The sequence below is a fragment of the Sinocyclocheilus rhinocerous genome, unplaced genomic scaffold, assembly GCF_001515625.1.
Source record: "Sinocyclocheilus rhinocerous isolate Xijiao unplaced genomic scaffold, SAMN03320098_v1.1 scaffold36, whole genome shotgun sequence".
Classification (NCBI taxonomy): domain Eukaryota; kingdom Metazoa; phylum Chordata; class Actinopteri; order Cypriniformes; family Cyprinidae; genus Sinocyclocheilus; species Sinocyclocheilus rhinocerous.
Genome location: NW_015664459.1, coordinates 1,866,896 through 1,881,857, shown reverse-complemented (window position 1 = coordinate 1,881,857; position 14,962 = coordinate 1,866,896). Strand labels below are relative to the sequence as shown.

The window sequence follows — 14,962 nt, the reverse complement described above, 5'->3', positions numbered from 1 at the left end:
AAAAAAAAGAACAAATACACAATTTACAAGCATAGATAAAATAAACAGTAGTATTCAGGTACAGAAATTTAATAATTAAGTGTAAAATAACACTGCATAGTGTTCACTGTATGAATTCAATTTAGATTAATCTTTGTTATAGCAGTTTTGTTGTTTTGTTCCCATTAGTGACATATTCAGCAGCACGTATTTATAGGCAGCTGTCCCTTTAAATCCGACTGCACGGATCCAGTATAATGATAACGATTTCTTTCTCAGCTGTTTACATTCATTTAAAACATAACCGAATGCGTTTACGAGAATGATCGTCGAGGCAGAACTGAAGAGACGCTGTGCGAGATGCGCTTCAGGTGTGAGTCAGACAGCAAGACGAGACGGCAAAGAGTTGTTTTCTGCTACCTATTGCACTTAATAACTCTTTTTAACGTCAAGCAATTCTCTGCTATATGCGTCGAACTAAAACTTTGACCTTTTGCAAATTTTTGATTTAAGTAGCCTACTTTTACTTTCAATACTTAAGTACGTTTAAGATTTAAAAAAAAAAAAAACCTTTTCGTACTTAAGTAAAATAAATATCACATACTTTAAGACTTTTACTCAAGTAATATTCTAAACGGTGACTTCAACTTCTACCAAAGTCATTTTCTGCTAAGATATCTGTACTTTTACTTGAGTATGGCTTTCAGGTACTTTATACACCACTGCTGTTTTCACTTCTAATCCCTATCAGCAGTGTTTACTAGAATATTTCAAAGGTGGAATATACAACATTTATAAAGGAAAAATGAAAATGAAGGAAAGCACTTTGACATGTGCATAAATATCCAAGTATTCCATGACAGAACATTTTTGATTCACACAACATATGCATAGGTTACATAATATAGACTTATATACTATACAGCAATATTTAACACACCCACAATATTGGTGCTGAAAGACTCACCTGAGCTTTTGGAGTTATTAATGCTCTGGTGATAGTAACTTGTTAAAACTTTTCTTTTGATGTCAGTCGCTCATTGTTTACAGTTTAATGGAAGTTATACCCATAATTCGTGTCATGGGCCGTAGGAAAAAGGCGGATAACAATACTTATTTTCTATAGGAAAAAACAGAGCGCTCCTATAGGTACCCGGGTTCCTTTGCTGTTGCCCTCAGCGATGATAGCGTTGGTGGTGTTTGTCATCATGATACGCACTTCCACTCCTGGCAGAGGCACTCCAACAGCACCTGGAAAAACACACACAGGCAATTTTATTAAATACAACTTGTATTATTTTTTCTTTTATTTTCGTGGCTTATATGCAATCAAACTATTAGTTTACCATGTTCTTATTGCGATGTAAAGCATGAATTATATAGCAATTCCTAAAAAAGGTAATGGTAAACTTTTATTTAATTACTGAACTGGTTTCTTGTTGATTTTGATTTGGTTTGGAGAAGCTTCATTTTGGATGCTGGGAGAAATAATACTTAGGGTGTATTCACACCAGGAAAGTCCGCTAGTTCACTTGCTTTGGTCCGGACCAAATACAATGTAGATTTTTTTTTTGCTTGGTGCGGTTCGCTTTCACACTGCCCTTTTTGCAAGTGAACCAGAAACTGTAAACAAAACCACACGTGTGCTTAAGGTCATCCATTCACTGGTTCATCCATTCAACCGTACCAGAGTTAGTTTGGAAGCGGACCTCTTCAGCTGGGTCTCGGTACGGTTGTTTGCTCCGCACCCGAGTATGACTGCTGTATTCACACCTGTCCAAAAGATCCGCACCAAGGGGGACCCGAACTTGAGTTCGATTCAATCGAACCAAACAAGACAGGTAACCCTTAAACTCTTCTAGCAAAACCTTCATTATCAAATCTCAATGTTCCAGCATCTCAAACAGTAGTGTTTGGAGGAAAAATATCAGCCTACTGTAAAACTGGATCAATCTGTCTAAAAAATAAATTCTGTCTGCACTGTAAAGCTGTAGCACAGATATACAGAGCTGAATAGATGTCTTACTCCTATATACACACGTTATGTGAAATCTGACCATTAGGGGCTTGAGTGTGAATATAAATGAGATGGGGGCTGATTTGAGGTCTATGCACGGTGTCCACTGGGATATGATTGCGTGCAAGTATATACTGGAATGTGGTTGTCCCTGTAGCAGCATTCCTGTCACAAAATGAAAAAAGGACACAATAGCTCACAGACTGCTTAAAGAAGCCATTAAAAAGCCTCCAGTCCCTCTGCCCATCACAAGCCCTCATTAAAACAGAGGACACACACACACACACACTCATGTTTTATTCAAAGCTTTTCGCACAGCATTCCACACTGTGCCACCATAGGGAGTGGCAGCACCCGCTAGTACAACACGGAAAGAAAAAGAACTTATGCGCATTGCTACTATTGGCACAATTAGATTTGTTTTTCTGAATGGCTTGTTTAACTAGATTTCAACATTTTCTTGAAAATGTCAGTGGTGTTTGCCTGTGGTAAATTCAAAGCTGTATCACATCCTAAGTACGAAAAAATAACAGTAGAATGTAGCAGTTGAACTTCCATAATTTAGTATCACTTGTTAAATAGTTTATTTATTCTGGACAATTTATACATTTCATTTTATGTTGCCCTACAAATATTTATTTATTTATTTAAATGACTTGTTTACTCCAGTCGCACAATTTTACTTCTTTATTTAACTTATTTTGTAACATTTCTCATTGTATTCAGCTATGGTAAGCTTTGGTAATACAAATGCAGTTTCTGTCACGCCAATAAAGCACACCAAAATTCAATTGAAAACAGATAGAAAGAGAGTGCAGAAAGTGAGTCATGGTAAGAAAATAGAGGTGGAGAATTTGGTGTGGAGCAATTACAACAAAAATTGATCAAATGAAAGAGTAAGAGAGAGATGAAGGTTTGAAAATACGTGAAAATCAATATAAATGTTTATAAATAACATCCATTTATAAAAACAAGCTCTCTTGCTTTTGTTTTAAAATGAAAGCTGAAAAATTATGTTTTGTATATTTGCACACCATGCCATATAATTCTTTTGTGCCTTTATGATACAATTACTACATAAAGATATTAACAAGAAATGTAATTAATTATTAAATGTAATTTTAATTAAGATGTGTCACTCTTCTGCTAGAAAATATAGACCCTCACTAAGTTGAATAGCTGGCTTATGGGTGCTACACAGTGATATGCACAGTGGCTAGATAAACATGTGTTTTATATCATGAAAGCTGAAAAATTATGTTTTGTATATTTGCACACCATGCCATATAATTCTTTTGTGCCTTTATGATACAATTACTACATAAAGATATTAACAAGAAATGTAATTAATTATTAAATGTAATTTTAATTAAGATGTGTCACTCTTCTGCTAGAAAATATAGACCCTCACTAAGTTGAATAGCTGGCTTATGGGTGCTACACAGTGATATGCACAGTGGCTAGATAAACATATGTTTTATATCATAGCTGATACTATCCATTTTTATAATTAACATTTGCCATAGGTCTTAAAATATTAAAATTTAATTCAACTAGAACAATGCCTAATCTAGTCTATGAGTTTTTGAGTGCTTTTTAAAATTGGTCAAATCAAGAATCACAAACTGACTGAAAAGAAAATCCAAACCATTTCTTCAAGAGACTTTTTAATCTCAGTTTGGATTAGATTATGTTCTGTTACAACAAAGATTCAACTATGATTTGGTTCATACTGCCACACACATTAGATCAAACTCATCATAATTCATGGACGTCTCCTCTGGTGATCACAGTCAACCCTGTGACTGATATTGATCGACTTCAACCTACTTTTGAATTAGACATCCTCACACAGGCATCTCGTGGGGCCGAGCAGGAAATGTTAACAGTTGCAAACTCCTCTTAATCATCACCTCCGAGCATTAACTTCAGACCATTTTTCCTCCGAACTCTTCACTAATAATACAACACAGCACACAAGCTGCCTCTGACAGTCACGTTAGCACCTTCACTCACAAACACGTGTCGAAAGGCGAACAAAACAATCCTCAGACACCCAGAGCGATGCAAGAAATTGCAAGAAGAGCACTGAAAGTGCTTTGGTACTGACACTAAAAGAAGACGTGGAAGTTGACGGGAGCAGTTTGAGCAGTGCTACATCACTCAGAAAGACCCATGGAGAGTTTCTCAGAAGATAATCACACGTAAACAACAAAACACAGACGAAAGAAAGACAAACAAACTACTTCAGAACGGAGGTTGATCTGTGACAACTTGGCATCGTAAACTGTCTGAGAAAAAAAATACTTATATAGAGATGACTCATTAGGGCTAAACATCAGTAGAAGAAAAAGTAACAAAGCCGAGATGATTAGAAAGATTTAAACTAGCTCTGTTTCAGAGTCTGGCAGAAGGAAGAGGTATACAATACTAAAAAAAGCTATCCGTCGTTCATATTCACATTCATCTAAATGGCAGTTGATTGGTCAGATTTGAATTCACTTATTGTATACAGCAAACATTTAACATGGTAACCATAGTTAACAACCAAAATACTATGGTTCTTACTCGGGCTGTCGATATACTGGTATTGAAGATAACCATGATTTCTTAAAATATAAAATACTGATATCATAATATTAATACAACACATATGATAACCATAAAGAATTCAGCGCCAGTATTTTATTGTTGTTGGTAGTCACATTTATGAAGTGATGCAGTACCAGGTACACGTGGCCCCTTAAGTGGATTTGACAGTGCCATGCCAATCTCAGTCATGCCGTAGCGCTCCAGCAGCACATGACCTGTGATCTCTGCCCAACGCTCCAGGACAGGCTGTGGAAGAACAGCAGAACCAGACACCATCAACCTGAGAGAAAGCGAAAGAGAAAGAGAGAGAATTGGCCATTTTTTCATTTTCCACACTTTTTTTTTTAAGTTGGAAATTATGCATTGGTTGTTTTCTTCAAAAAGTCATGTTTCGCCATTTGACCCTGAGGTAAAGTACACAGAAGCTTACGCGACTGAGCCAAATAAAGGTTTGAATGCTTCTCTTTGATGTAGGTTTACTGAAGAAACACTCTGGCTGGTTGCATCTGAAGACAGATGCTGCGAGTCAGGATTCTAGCTAAATTAGTGTGGCGTTTTAAAAGAGAAAGAGAGAGGATGGTACCGTATTCTCTCTTTGCACACAGCTCTGATGAAGTCTTGGACTCGAGGTTGAGTGAAGTGTTGGTCATAATATTCAATGAGTTTAGAGTAGATGGTGGGAACTGCCATGAATACATTCACCATGGGGGACTTCGAACTGATCAACTGCTCCCAAACCTGAAACACAGCAAAACCAAACAGACAAACAAACAAACAAAAAAATCAGCATTCAAGCATTATCAACCAAATGTGTAACTGAACAGTTTAATATAAATATAACAGGAAATAAATTAGCCTACTTTGCAAATAATAATTGCAGCATGTTTTAATACTGTAGGTGTGTACTGATCTAAATGTTGGCAAATTCATTAACCAATAATTATTTTTGTTTTAGCACGGCATGTTCTACCATTGTAAAGTTGGGCTGGTTAGCATCAGCAGTTTGACGTTAGATAATGTAACTCCACTATCTGGTGGCAAAAAGAATCTTTCTCTCTTTTGGAAGGCTCTTAAAAGACACTGACCACTATTTGTTTTTTTTTCTTTTATAACAGATACAGATATAAATATTAAGTTTTAAATAGCTGATATGCACAAAATTTTTGCATTATTTATGCGTTACAATAATTAATTATAGGTAACTCAGTAGGCTACAACAATTATTATTATTATTATTATATAAAAGATTATAATATAAAAGCCATTTCTCACAATGAATGATAATTATTATAACTGAGTGAAATGTAAATATCAATAAAAAAATATCCTGTAGGTCAAATTGAAGAAGAAAAAAAAACGGAACTGAGAAGATTGCAGGATGTTGCCAGCTGCCACTGAGATGAATGGGAATACTAAAATATATTTTCTGCAGCTTTTACAGACCCCCTTAGTTCACAATAGGTGAAATCAGACATCAAAACATTTAAATGTAGAATAGAAAAATATACTTCTATAACCAAAAATTTTTTAATTGGAATGTTTGAATGTTTGAATATTATTTGCTTCCAGTATCGGCCTAATCAGACCGTTACGGTTAATTACAGGAACAAAAACCAATACAGATACTGATTAAGTCACTGATTGTGCATCCCTAGTGTTATTTGTCTTGACGACTATATAAGCTTGGGGGGAAAGGTTGTCGACTGGAGGAATGTTGTTAAAAAAGGAAAAAGCAAGTATAGATTTGTAAAGGTCAGTGTGATTCACAGCAGAAGAGAAACAGTTCAGATTCCCTGTAGAGCTACTACTGAGGTCAGAGTGAAGAGTGCACTGTGCAGGACACACTGGGCTTTTACAGTGTTTCTCTGCTTTTGATGAATGTGTTGCGTGAAGCATAGTGAAGGACGGCAGACCCAATCCCCGCCACACACACCCACACTCATCCCAGTCTGTCAGACGGAAACAGATGCAAGTAGACAAGCAGCATAACTGCCGATATAAACACACTTCATGCAGGCACACGAATCAATTACAGAGCATCTAACTTTACTCTCTCATTTCATTCACATACTTTCATTGTACAACATACAAACACATGAGAATGAAAGGCTGTACAATGGATGATCAAACATAAATGTGTACGATTCACACATAAAAGTTACAATATAACAATTCTGTCTTTTTCATCTCTCACAGTCTCACAGTCGGGCGGCACGCCTGGCTGCACCTTTAGAACACAGTGGGAGAAACGCATGAATTAATTCATCTCTCATCACCACACCTCCTCCTCTCCACTCTGGTACCCAAGTTGCTCTAGTTTCTCTTTTCATTTCATTAGCCCCCCAACCAAGAATTGAATGAATTTGTTTGTCCTTCCATATTGTTTATTTCAAAGTACACTATGCATGTGTGTAAACTTGTCATGCACAGGCTGCTCATCAAATTCACATAAAATCTGGCACATTTTGTCTGGAGACATTCCTGACAATAAGCTATCAAAATAAATGTAACTTGTCAAATTGTTTTGCAGACTTCAGCCAATTAATTTGTTAGCTGAAGAAGAAAAAAACATAACAAAATACCCAAAGTTTCTGAAACTTGAACAAATGAATTAAATAAAGCTGCAAATAGCAAAAAAAAAAAAAAAAGAGGAGGAGTGCAACTTTTAGCTGTTCATTCATCGCACTGAAAATTAAAGGTCAAGTCAAGAACTTTGCATTGTGGGACTGAAGGTCAAGTCAAGCTCATTGCACACTGTGTAACAGCACATTTTGGCAAGTGCAGTAGGTTTTTCTTTCAAATTACAGATGCTCCTATTGCAATTTTCTTAGCCGATTCCGATGTTATTTTTTTTGTAAGTGTGATCTGCTGATACCGATTTTAGAACTATAAATGAAAGCATATACAAACAAAAATCTACTTTTTTTTTTCAATACAAAAAATTATTTACATAATAAAATAAATTATTAAACATTACAATTTCCCCCAATCTGTGCTAAGTTACAGATGTCCTCTCACTTAAACAACTCTTAAAATAAAGTGCTCTATGACTGGAAAGAGGTAGAAATGAGTTGCTGTATATAAAAAAACAGATGTCATTGCCCACTGTTTATAAATGGGCATTGTTTCCCCTAACCTAATTAAACGCATGGGTCATATTCCACATTGATTTTTTTGCATTGTTTCAATTAAATCAGAATAATACAAAACTGTATTAATTCATTCAGTTGTGTAGTGTGTTCTTGGTTCTTGGCCGAACATGTGGAAAATCATCTGATTCCTGTCCCTGGACAGTCGATTGGTGCATCTCTATTTAAAATTTTCCAAATTCCCTAGTTGATCGCTACATACAGTAAAAGTTCAAAAAATAAATAAATAAAAATAAACAAACAAAAGGTTTCCAGTGTTTATGAATTTTTAAATGAGAAATAAGATGGGGTAGGACATACATGAATGGACTTGTCCTTTTATTATAGACAATAGTCTTTAGTTTACACATTAACCTGGCAAAACTATGATCACAGACTTGCTTAATGGCAAGGGAAATTAATGAAAAGTGACATTCAAGAGAGCATTATCTTGGGGTGAAAAATGTACTAAGGCTCTTATAAGACTTTAAATCCATTTTCTAAAATTTTGGATCACTTTTTCTAAAGGTGTCTGCTAAAAGGTTTTTGTTGTAAATGTTTAAAAGTACACTAGCATAGAGATGTTTCGGAGCTAACACTGAAAGCTACAAAACTCCAATTTTAGGGTCTTTAACACGGTTTTTCTTTCAAAGCAAATGTATCTGCAAAACTGTACATGCCCAATCTCACACTATCACACACCGAAATCCAATAATGAGCAACATACATGTAGAAAACACCCGCCCAGCACCATCACATGATGGATAACCTTTTACATCCCATCATTAATAATAGTAGAGTCTCTGACTGCAGGCTGTCTAATGCATTCATACCACAATAAATTCATCTACACGCATGTTTTGCTCCCACCAGAACTGAGATGAGCGCTCATCACTCAAACAACTCCAAGCCAAAGTAATGGTGGCTCAAATATAGATTTTTCTGCCTCATTAAAAATTACTGAACCGCATGTTGTAAATAATAAAACCCTTGTGGTGAAGAAAGCGTTTGATCCCTCAAAGAAGGTGTTTGTTTTTTAACATGTGCGTTCAAGGTCATATCTGTGGAAAACAGAGAATGTAACTTTCTTCTTGTCCCGAATGTCTTTTTTCTCTGTTGTGTCCTCTCCAGACCTTTCTTGTCAATCAGATCCTTGACTCCCATTAAATTCTCCTGGACCTTAAAGCCCTTCCGCTTGCTTGCTCGCTGCCGTAAGCCCCCTCCCTTTACAAAATGCGGATCATTCCTCAATGTCACGCCATCCATTGATTTGCTTCTAAAGCCTTTACCGAGAGTTGGCGTGGCCAGATACAAAGCTACACTGGGCAATCCATCACGCAAACTCCGCGCTCGCTGTGACAGTCCGGGCTGTCTTTTACGCACACACATACACACAGAGGTTTGAGCCAGAGCCTGTCAGTTCCTGAGTCCTGGTATTGACGCCTGCAGCGCTGGCACGCAACAAGGCTACAATTAGCGCATCCCTCTGACAAGTACCCGATAAGGGTGATCAGCAGCCTCCTCCACCCTGCTACACACAACTTCATTGTGCAGGTCTCATGAGGTCCTCCTCAGGGAAGCCGGGCAGACGCCCCCCACTCACTGACGCTTGCAGCAAGACTTCTGCAATGTTGCCCTAAGAAAGTTCCGCTGTGAGTGCATAATGGAACAAATAAAATGGCTTTGTTGAATAATCTTTGTGGAATTATTTACAACTTAATATCTACGTATTGCATCTGTGGCATGCTGTCGATCACCACAGACACTTTTGACTCATTCCACAGTTTGCAAAAACAAATGGAAAACACATTTAGTAATGTACAGTAATTGAAGCCTACCCGGCAAGAAAGCTGAATGGTTTAAGGCACAATTGTGAAGCTTGACATTAAGTTAAAGAAGACTTTTACAAATGTTTTATTTTTTTTTTTGCAAAATTGTCTAAACTTTTCTTTTGAGGTGGGATTGCTTTACTTGATCGATTAACTTTTCTCATGTATTGGAGGCCTTATGTGATAGCGAAATTGCCACTGCTCAATTTTTTTATCCAATAAGAAAAATATGCACATAAATTACGATGGAAACACAAAGTCATGTGACTTTGTGCAGTGGGGCAGCACAACTGGACTAACCAGTGGACTGATCTCATTGCACAGCATCTGAAATGTTGTTTTGGACATTCTGAAATGCTTGAGTCAAAGTGGTTCGGTATAATTATCTCCAGAACTATCTTTCACGACTGAATTTCCAAACAGCAGGCATCTGCCTCTGAAAGCAAGATAACATGACCACATGCTTCGTTTGCTCGCTCTGAGGCACAAATAATTTATTATATACGAAAAAAGACCCACAGTGGCTTCTCTTATTGCAGCAAATTACCTTTTTCTTAGTGATATTTGTCGCCAGTTTATCAGGAAGTGATAAGTGAATTAAGTGAAAGGAAGATATTTTTTTTCCTCTTCGTCTCGCAGGTGGAAACAGTGCTTTATTTGCAAATGTTTTATGCGAATTTCCAGTTTTGCTCAAAAGTAAAATTCGCAACTTTGGATGGAAACATAGCTAATTAATGACACTCTGGCATTGCGCATCTTTATATTATATTACATACTCCTGAATGGACTTTTCTGACTAAAAAGGTAAGAATGAAACAGTCTCTTCTTCACTCCAATTCACATGGTTTTTTTTTTCTGCATTTGACATTTTTCCTCTCAAACACTGAAACAACTGTTTATATAAGGCACTGCACATGAATAGGAGGCACACGATTGGCAGTCTGATGCTAAGCATCTAGCCCTAACATTTTGACACCACATTGTTTCACACTGTAGGGTTTTATAATTCGAGGTAAAAAGCAGTGCTAACCCCACTTTTAAATTACAAGTGTAAAATGTAGCTTTACCTGGGGTTTATGACAACGATAACCCAGGGTTAAGTGAAGGGTTAACTATTTCAGGTGTTAACAGCCCTCAAGTGTACTGTATTACTATGAACTATTATAGTGCATTCTGTGTTCCAAAAGTGTCCAAAGGAATGAGTGCAAATCGAAGGTATGTTACAAATGTGATACATATAAATCAAGTAGTAAATGACCCAGAATATTTATTTACACTTGCTATCATTACTGGATTCATTAGTAATCATTTTTAGTCATGATAGTTACCATATAACTGTAAAAAAGGTAATATTTCAGACAGTACTACAGTAATAAGATGCTATGCATGCAGCAGCTACAAAAGTATTTGTATATATAAAATTTATACAAATAAAAAGTATGAGCGTCATTGCATTAGAGACCCGAATATCAAACCAAATGGCATCTGTAAACAAATTATGTATGACCTTTCTCAGAACAAACTTTTCTAACACTTTTCTAAGTGACTTTTAGCCAGCCAGCCAATTTTTAACAGACATATGAATTTCAGTCAGTTCACACAGGTGTTCTAACAGAGCAGATGTAGTCAATCACATTAAATGTTCCACTAATGTTTGACAACTAGTGTCACAATACATTTAGTCTTCATTTTGAACAGTTTATTAATGGTGTATAATTTAAAAGTTTGGTCACACTTTATATTAAGTGGCCTTATCTACTATGTACTAACATTAAATGCCTGCAAGTCTATGGATTCACTGTGTAACTGCATGTTGTCCTGAATAATTCCCACATTTACTGCTAAAGAGTTTGAGCTACTTTATCATATGGTTATATTTATGAGTAAGGACAGGGTTAGGTTTTGTATAATAGGGATTAAAGTTAGGAAGTTAGGTTTTGGGGTAAGGCTTGGGTTGTAGTTGAAGGTCAAGTTACCAGTGTAATTACAAATATTAGTTAAATATATTTTGAATGCAATTAAACAGCACCAAAAAGTAAAAGTATATTGTATCAAATAAGACCACCTAATATAAAGCATGACAAAAAAAATATTTTGTGAAATGCTTGGCTGGAAAAGTGCCCTTTGATTTCTCATTCAATGATTTTCAGTCACTTTTAAGTGTGGCTTTTAAGTCAACAGATTTAGGATCTATATGTTATATGAAGGAACTGTGGTAATGATGTGGTTAGTGGAAGAACTGTACCTTCTGAGCACTGAACTCTGGCAGCATGACGCAGGTAGCACCCACCCAGAGTGGGCACATCAGTTTATTTACGATGCCATGCACATGGTGAAGGGGCAGCGTGTGCAAGATGACATCATCTTTATTCCATGCCCACTCTGACACCAAACCCTGAACCTACAAGACAAGAAAAAGAGATTTTGACCTACAGGTACTTGTGAGTGTTTTCATGGTCCACGTGTTTGAGGCATGGGACAATCACACTGGCTACACAGAAACAGGCCAAAGCCATTGTGCTCAAAACCTTTAAATCAGCAATGTGAATTAATATTAACCGTTTGAGTTAAAATGGACTGAGTGATGCTCACAAGCAACTCTTCAGTTCTCATTGTGCTGTGGCATGAACATGATTATTTACCACGTGCAGCTGGGCTGGTGCATACACGCACAATCACGCAGTCCTGAATTAGGTCGAAATGTGTACACTCAACCCCAATGCCCTATTGCTTTGGGTGTTACTCATCAGGTTATCTTGGTGTCATAACCTATAATCAAACTTTGATTAAAATTCACCTGTCTATTACATTTATAGTTCTTTACAGGCATTACATTTCATTTCTTATTTTGTTTTGCATGATTGTGGTACATCAAAAGAGAATCTGACATGAAATGCATATATGCCTCCGCAAAGCCCCTAATAATGATGACACTGGTTGTAACCAACACAGTTTCTTTATTACTTAATGAAGATACTGAACAGAACTCAAGTAAGAGCATCAATTTATCTTAGCTGACTTCCATATTTTGCCAGTCACATTTTATGTATATTTTGCAAGTACACCATCACTTTAATCACAGATTGATCAAAAAAAAAAAAAAAAACATTGATTACTTTTCTTTCCAAATTTCTCTGATATCTATGAACAGTACCATTTTATAATATATAATTACTAATACAATTATTATTTTAAAATGAAAAATTATCTTTGAATTGGTAAACATACTCCAGTCATTCCTCACATGCACACAAACAAAACAATGCAGTTCACCACAATTGTAAATGTTACGAAAAACACATTTAGGGATGTACCCATACTCTATGACAGGGAAGACCTAATTATTATATTATATAAATTCTAAAATTAATTAGCTAAAATTATATACATTTGTATATAATACAATTAAAAACAAAACTATTAAAATTAAGCTTAAAGAGTTTAAAAAGTAGACTACTCACCACTGTGCCTAACAGTGGGGAGTAGTGAGAATGATAAACAGTTGACCAGTGGCAGCTCTGTCCAGTCTTTGTGAAACACAGGCACTTGAGCTTGTCCGAAGAGGCTCCCCCTTAATTGAGAGTGATCTAATTTTCCACCCTATTGGAAATGCAGGTCAATTTTTGCTGGAAAAAACCCCACTGCCTTGAGTGGCCTATGAAATTAAACAATCAGAATGATTATTCAGAGAGGCGAAGTGGAACAAAAGTAAAAGAATGCAATGACATCAGGGGAGGGAGGGGTTCTCATTCCACAGCTACAGCTCTCATCAAACCTAATTCAGCTTCTGTTATTCATCTCACACTAAAAGAGTTTAAATAATCCTAATGTAACAATCCTTCCAATATCGGAGTAGGGGAAACTCTTGATCTTCTCATTTGATTATATTGTGCCATGAATATATCATGAATATATCCAATGTTGTGCAGCATGATTTTGGTTTAGATTATATTATTGGAAAAAAAATCAAAAAGCCATTATAGGCTTTGCATTACACTAATGTTAACACACATTAATGCTTAAGATTAAACTTTTCTTATCATTTACTCAGCCTCATGTCATTCCAAACCTGTAACTTTCTTTCTTCTGCGGAACACAAAAGAAGATAATTTAAATAATGTTGGTAAGAAAAATATTGGTGTTGGCGCCAATAACATCGTGGGCATATACAGTGGTGTGAAAAAGTGTTGGCCCCCTTCCTGAGTTCTTATTTTTTTGCATGTTTGTCACACTTTAATGTTTCAGATCATCAAACAAATTTAAATATTAGTAAAAGATAACACAAATGAACACAGGACAATGATTCAAAACACACCAGCAAGTCCACCTCTGAATGGCTGAAGAAAAACAAAATGAAGACTTTGGAGTGGCCTAGTCAAAGTCCTGACCTGAATCCTATTGAGATGCTGTGGCATGACCTTAAAAAGGCGGTTTATGCTCGAAAACCCTCCAATGTGGCTGATTTACAACAATTCTGCATAGATGAGTGGACCAAAATTCCTCCACAGCGCTGTAACAGACTCATTGCAAGTTATCGCAAATGCTTGATTGCAGTTGTTGCTGCTAAGGGTGGCCCAACTAGTTATTAGGTTTAGGGGGCAAACACTTTTTCACACAGGGCCATGTAGTTTTGGATTTTGTTTTCCCTTAATAATAAAAACCTTCATTTAAAAACTGCATGTTGTGTTTACTTGTGTTATCTTTGACTAATATTTAAATTTGTTTGATGATCTGAAACATTAAAGTGTGACAAACATGCAAAAAAAATAAGAAATCAGGAAGGGGGCCAACACTTTTTCACACCACTGTAGTTCTGTTGCGCTTCGGGTCTCCCGAGTTCATGTCCCGTCTCGCAGACCTTTCCCGATCCTGTTCCCCCTCTCTCTCTTTCCCACTTCGCTTCCTGTCTACAATGCTGCTGTCCTACCCTTAATATAAGGCAAAAAAGCCAAAAATAAATCTTTACAAAAGAAAGAAAGAAACAAAGAAAGATAGATAGACAGACAGACAGACAGATTATGTTACATTGAATGTTTGCAGAAGTTTAACCACTTTTTTTTAATAATAGAGCCAAATCAGGCATTTAACAGTAAAGCTTTTTTGGCCTTGATATGGCTATTTTATTGATGTTCTGTTCCCTTAACATGGCTATGAGATTTATTATTATTATTATTTTTTTTTTAGCAAGTGAAAATTGTTAGCAAATTTTATTTCCAAACAGCTTCAAATGCAATCTGATTTTACATCTAAAAATAATTTAATAACCAAGTTATTGCCAAAACAGAAGCATCCATCAAAAAACAAAAACAAAAAATCACAGGACATGGTCAGCATCACTATTTAAGGTTGATACAATTTTCATGTGTCCTATTTGTGAGAATACATGTGTGTGTGTGTATTATATATATATATATATA

The 14,962-nt window shown here is 36.1% G+C and overlaps 1 protein-coding gene across 2 annotated transcripts in view; it reads right to left on the bottom strand.

Moving 5' to 3' along the window:
• The window catches only part of acsf3 (acyl-CoA synthetase family member 3), a 36,466-nt gene that overhangs the window by 18,656 nt on the left and 2,848 nt on the right, over nt 1–14,962 (bottom strand). The window contains exons 3-6 of one of the 2 annotated variants that reach the window (XM_016540938.1): nt 11,791–11,946; nt 5,172–5,326; nt 4,702–4,868; nt 1,133–1,230 (exon numbers count right to left, since the gene is read on the bottom strand). In XM_016540938.1, the coding sequence (XP_016396424.1) occupies nt 1,133–1,230; nt 4,702–4,868; nt 5,172–5,326; nt 11,791–11,946 (576 nt within the window). The remainder of the gene's footprint in view (nt 1–1,132; nt 1,231–4,701; nt 4,869–5,171; nt 5,327–11,790; nt 11,947–14,962) is intronic. The other variant, XM_016540939.1, reaches the window with a different exon arrangement.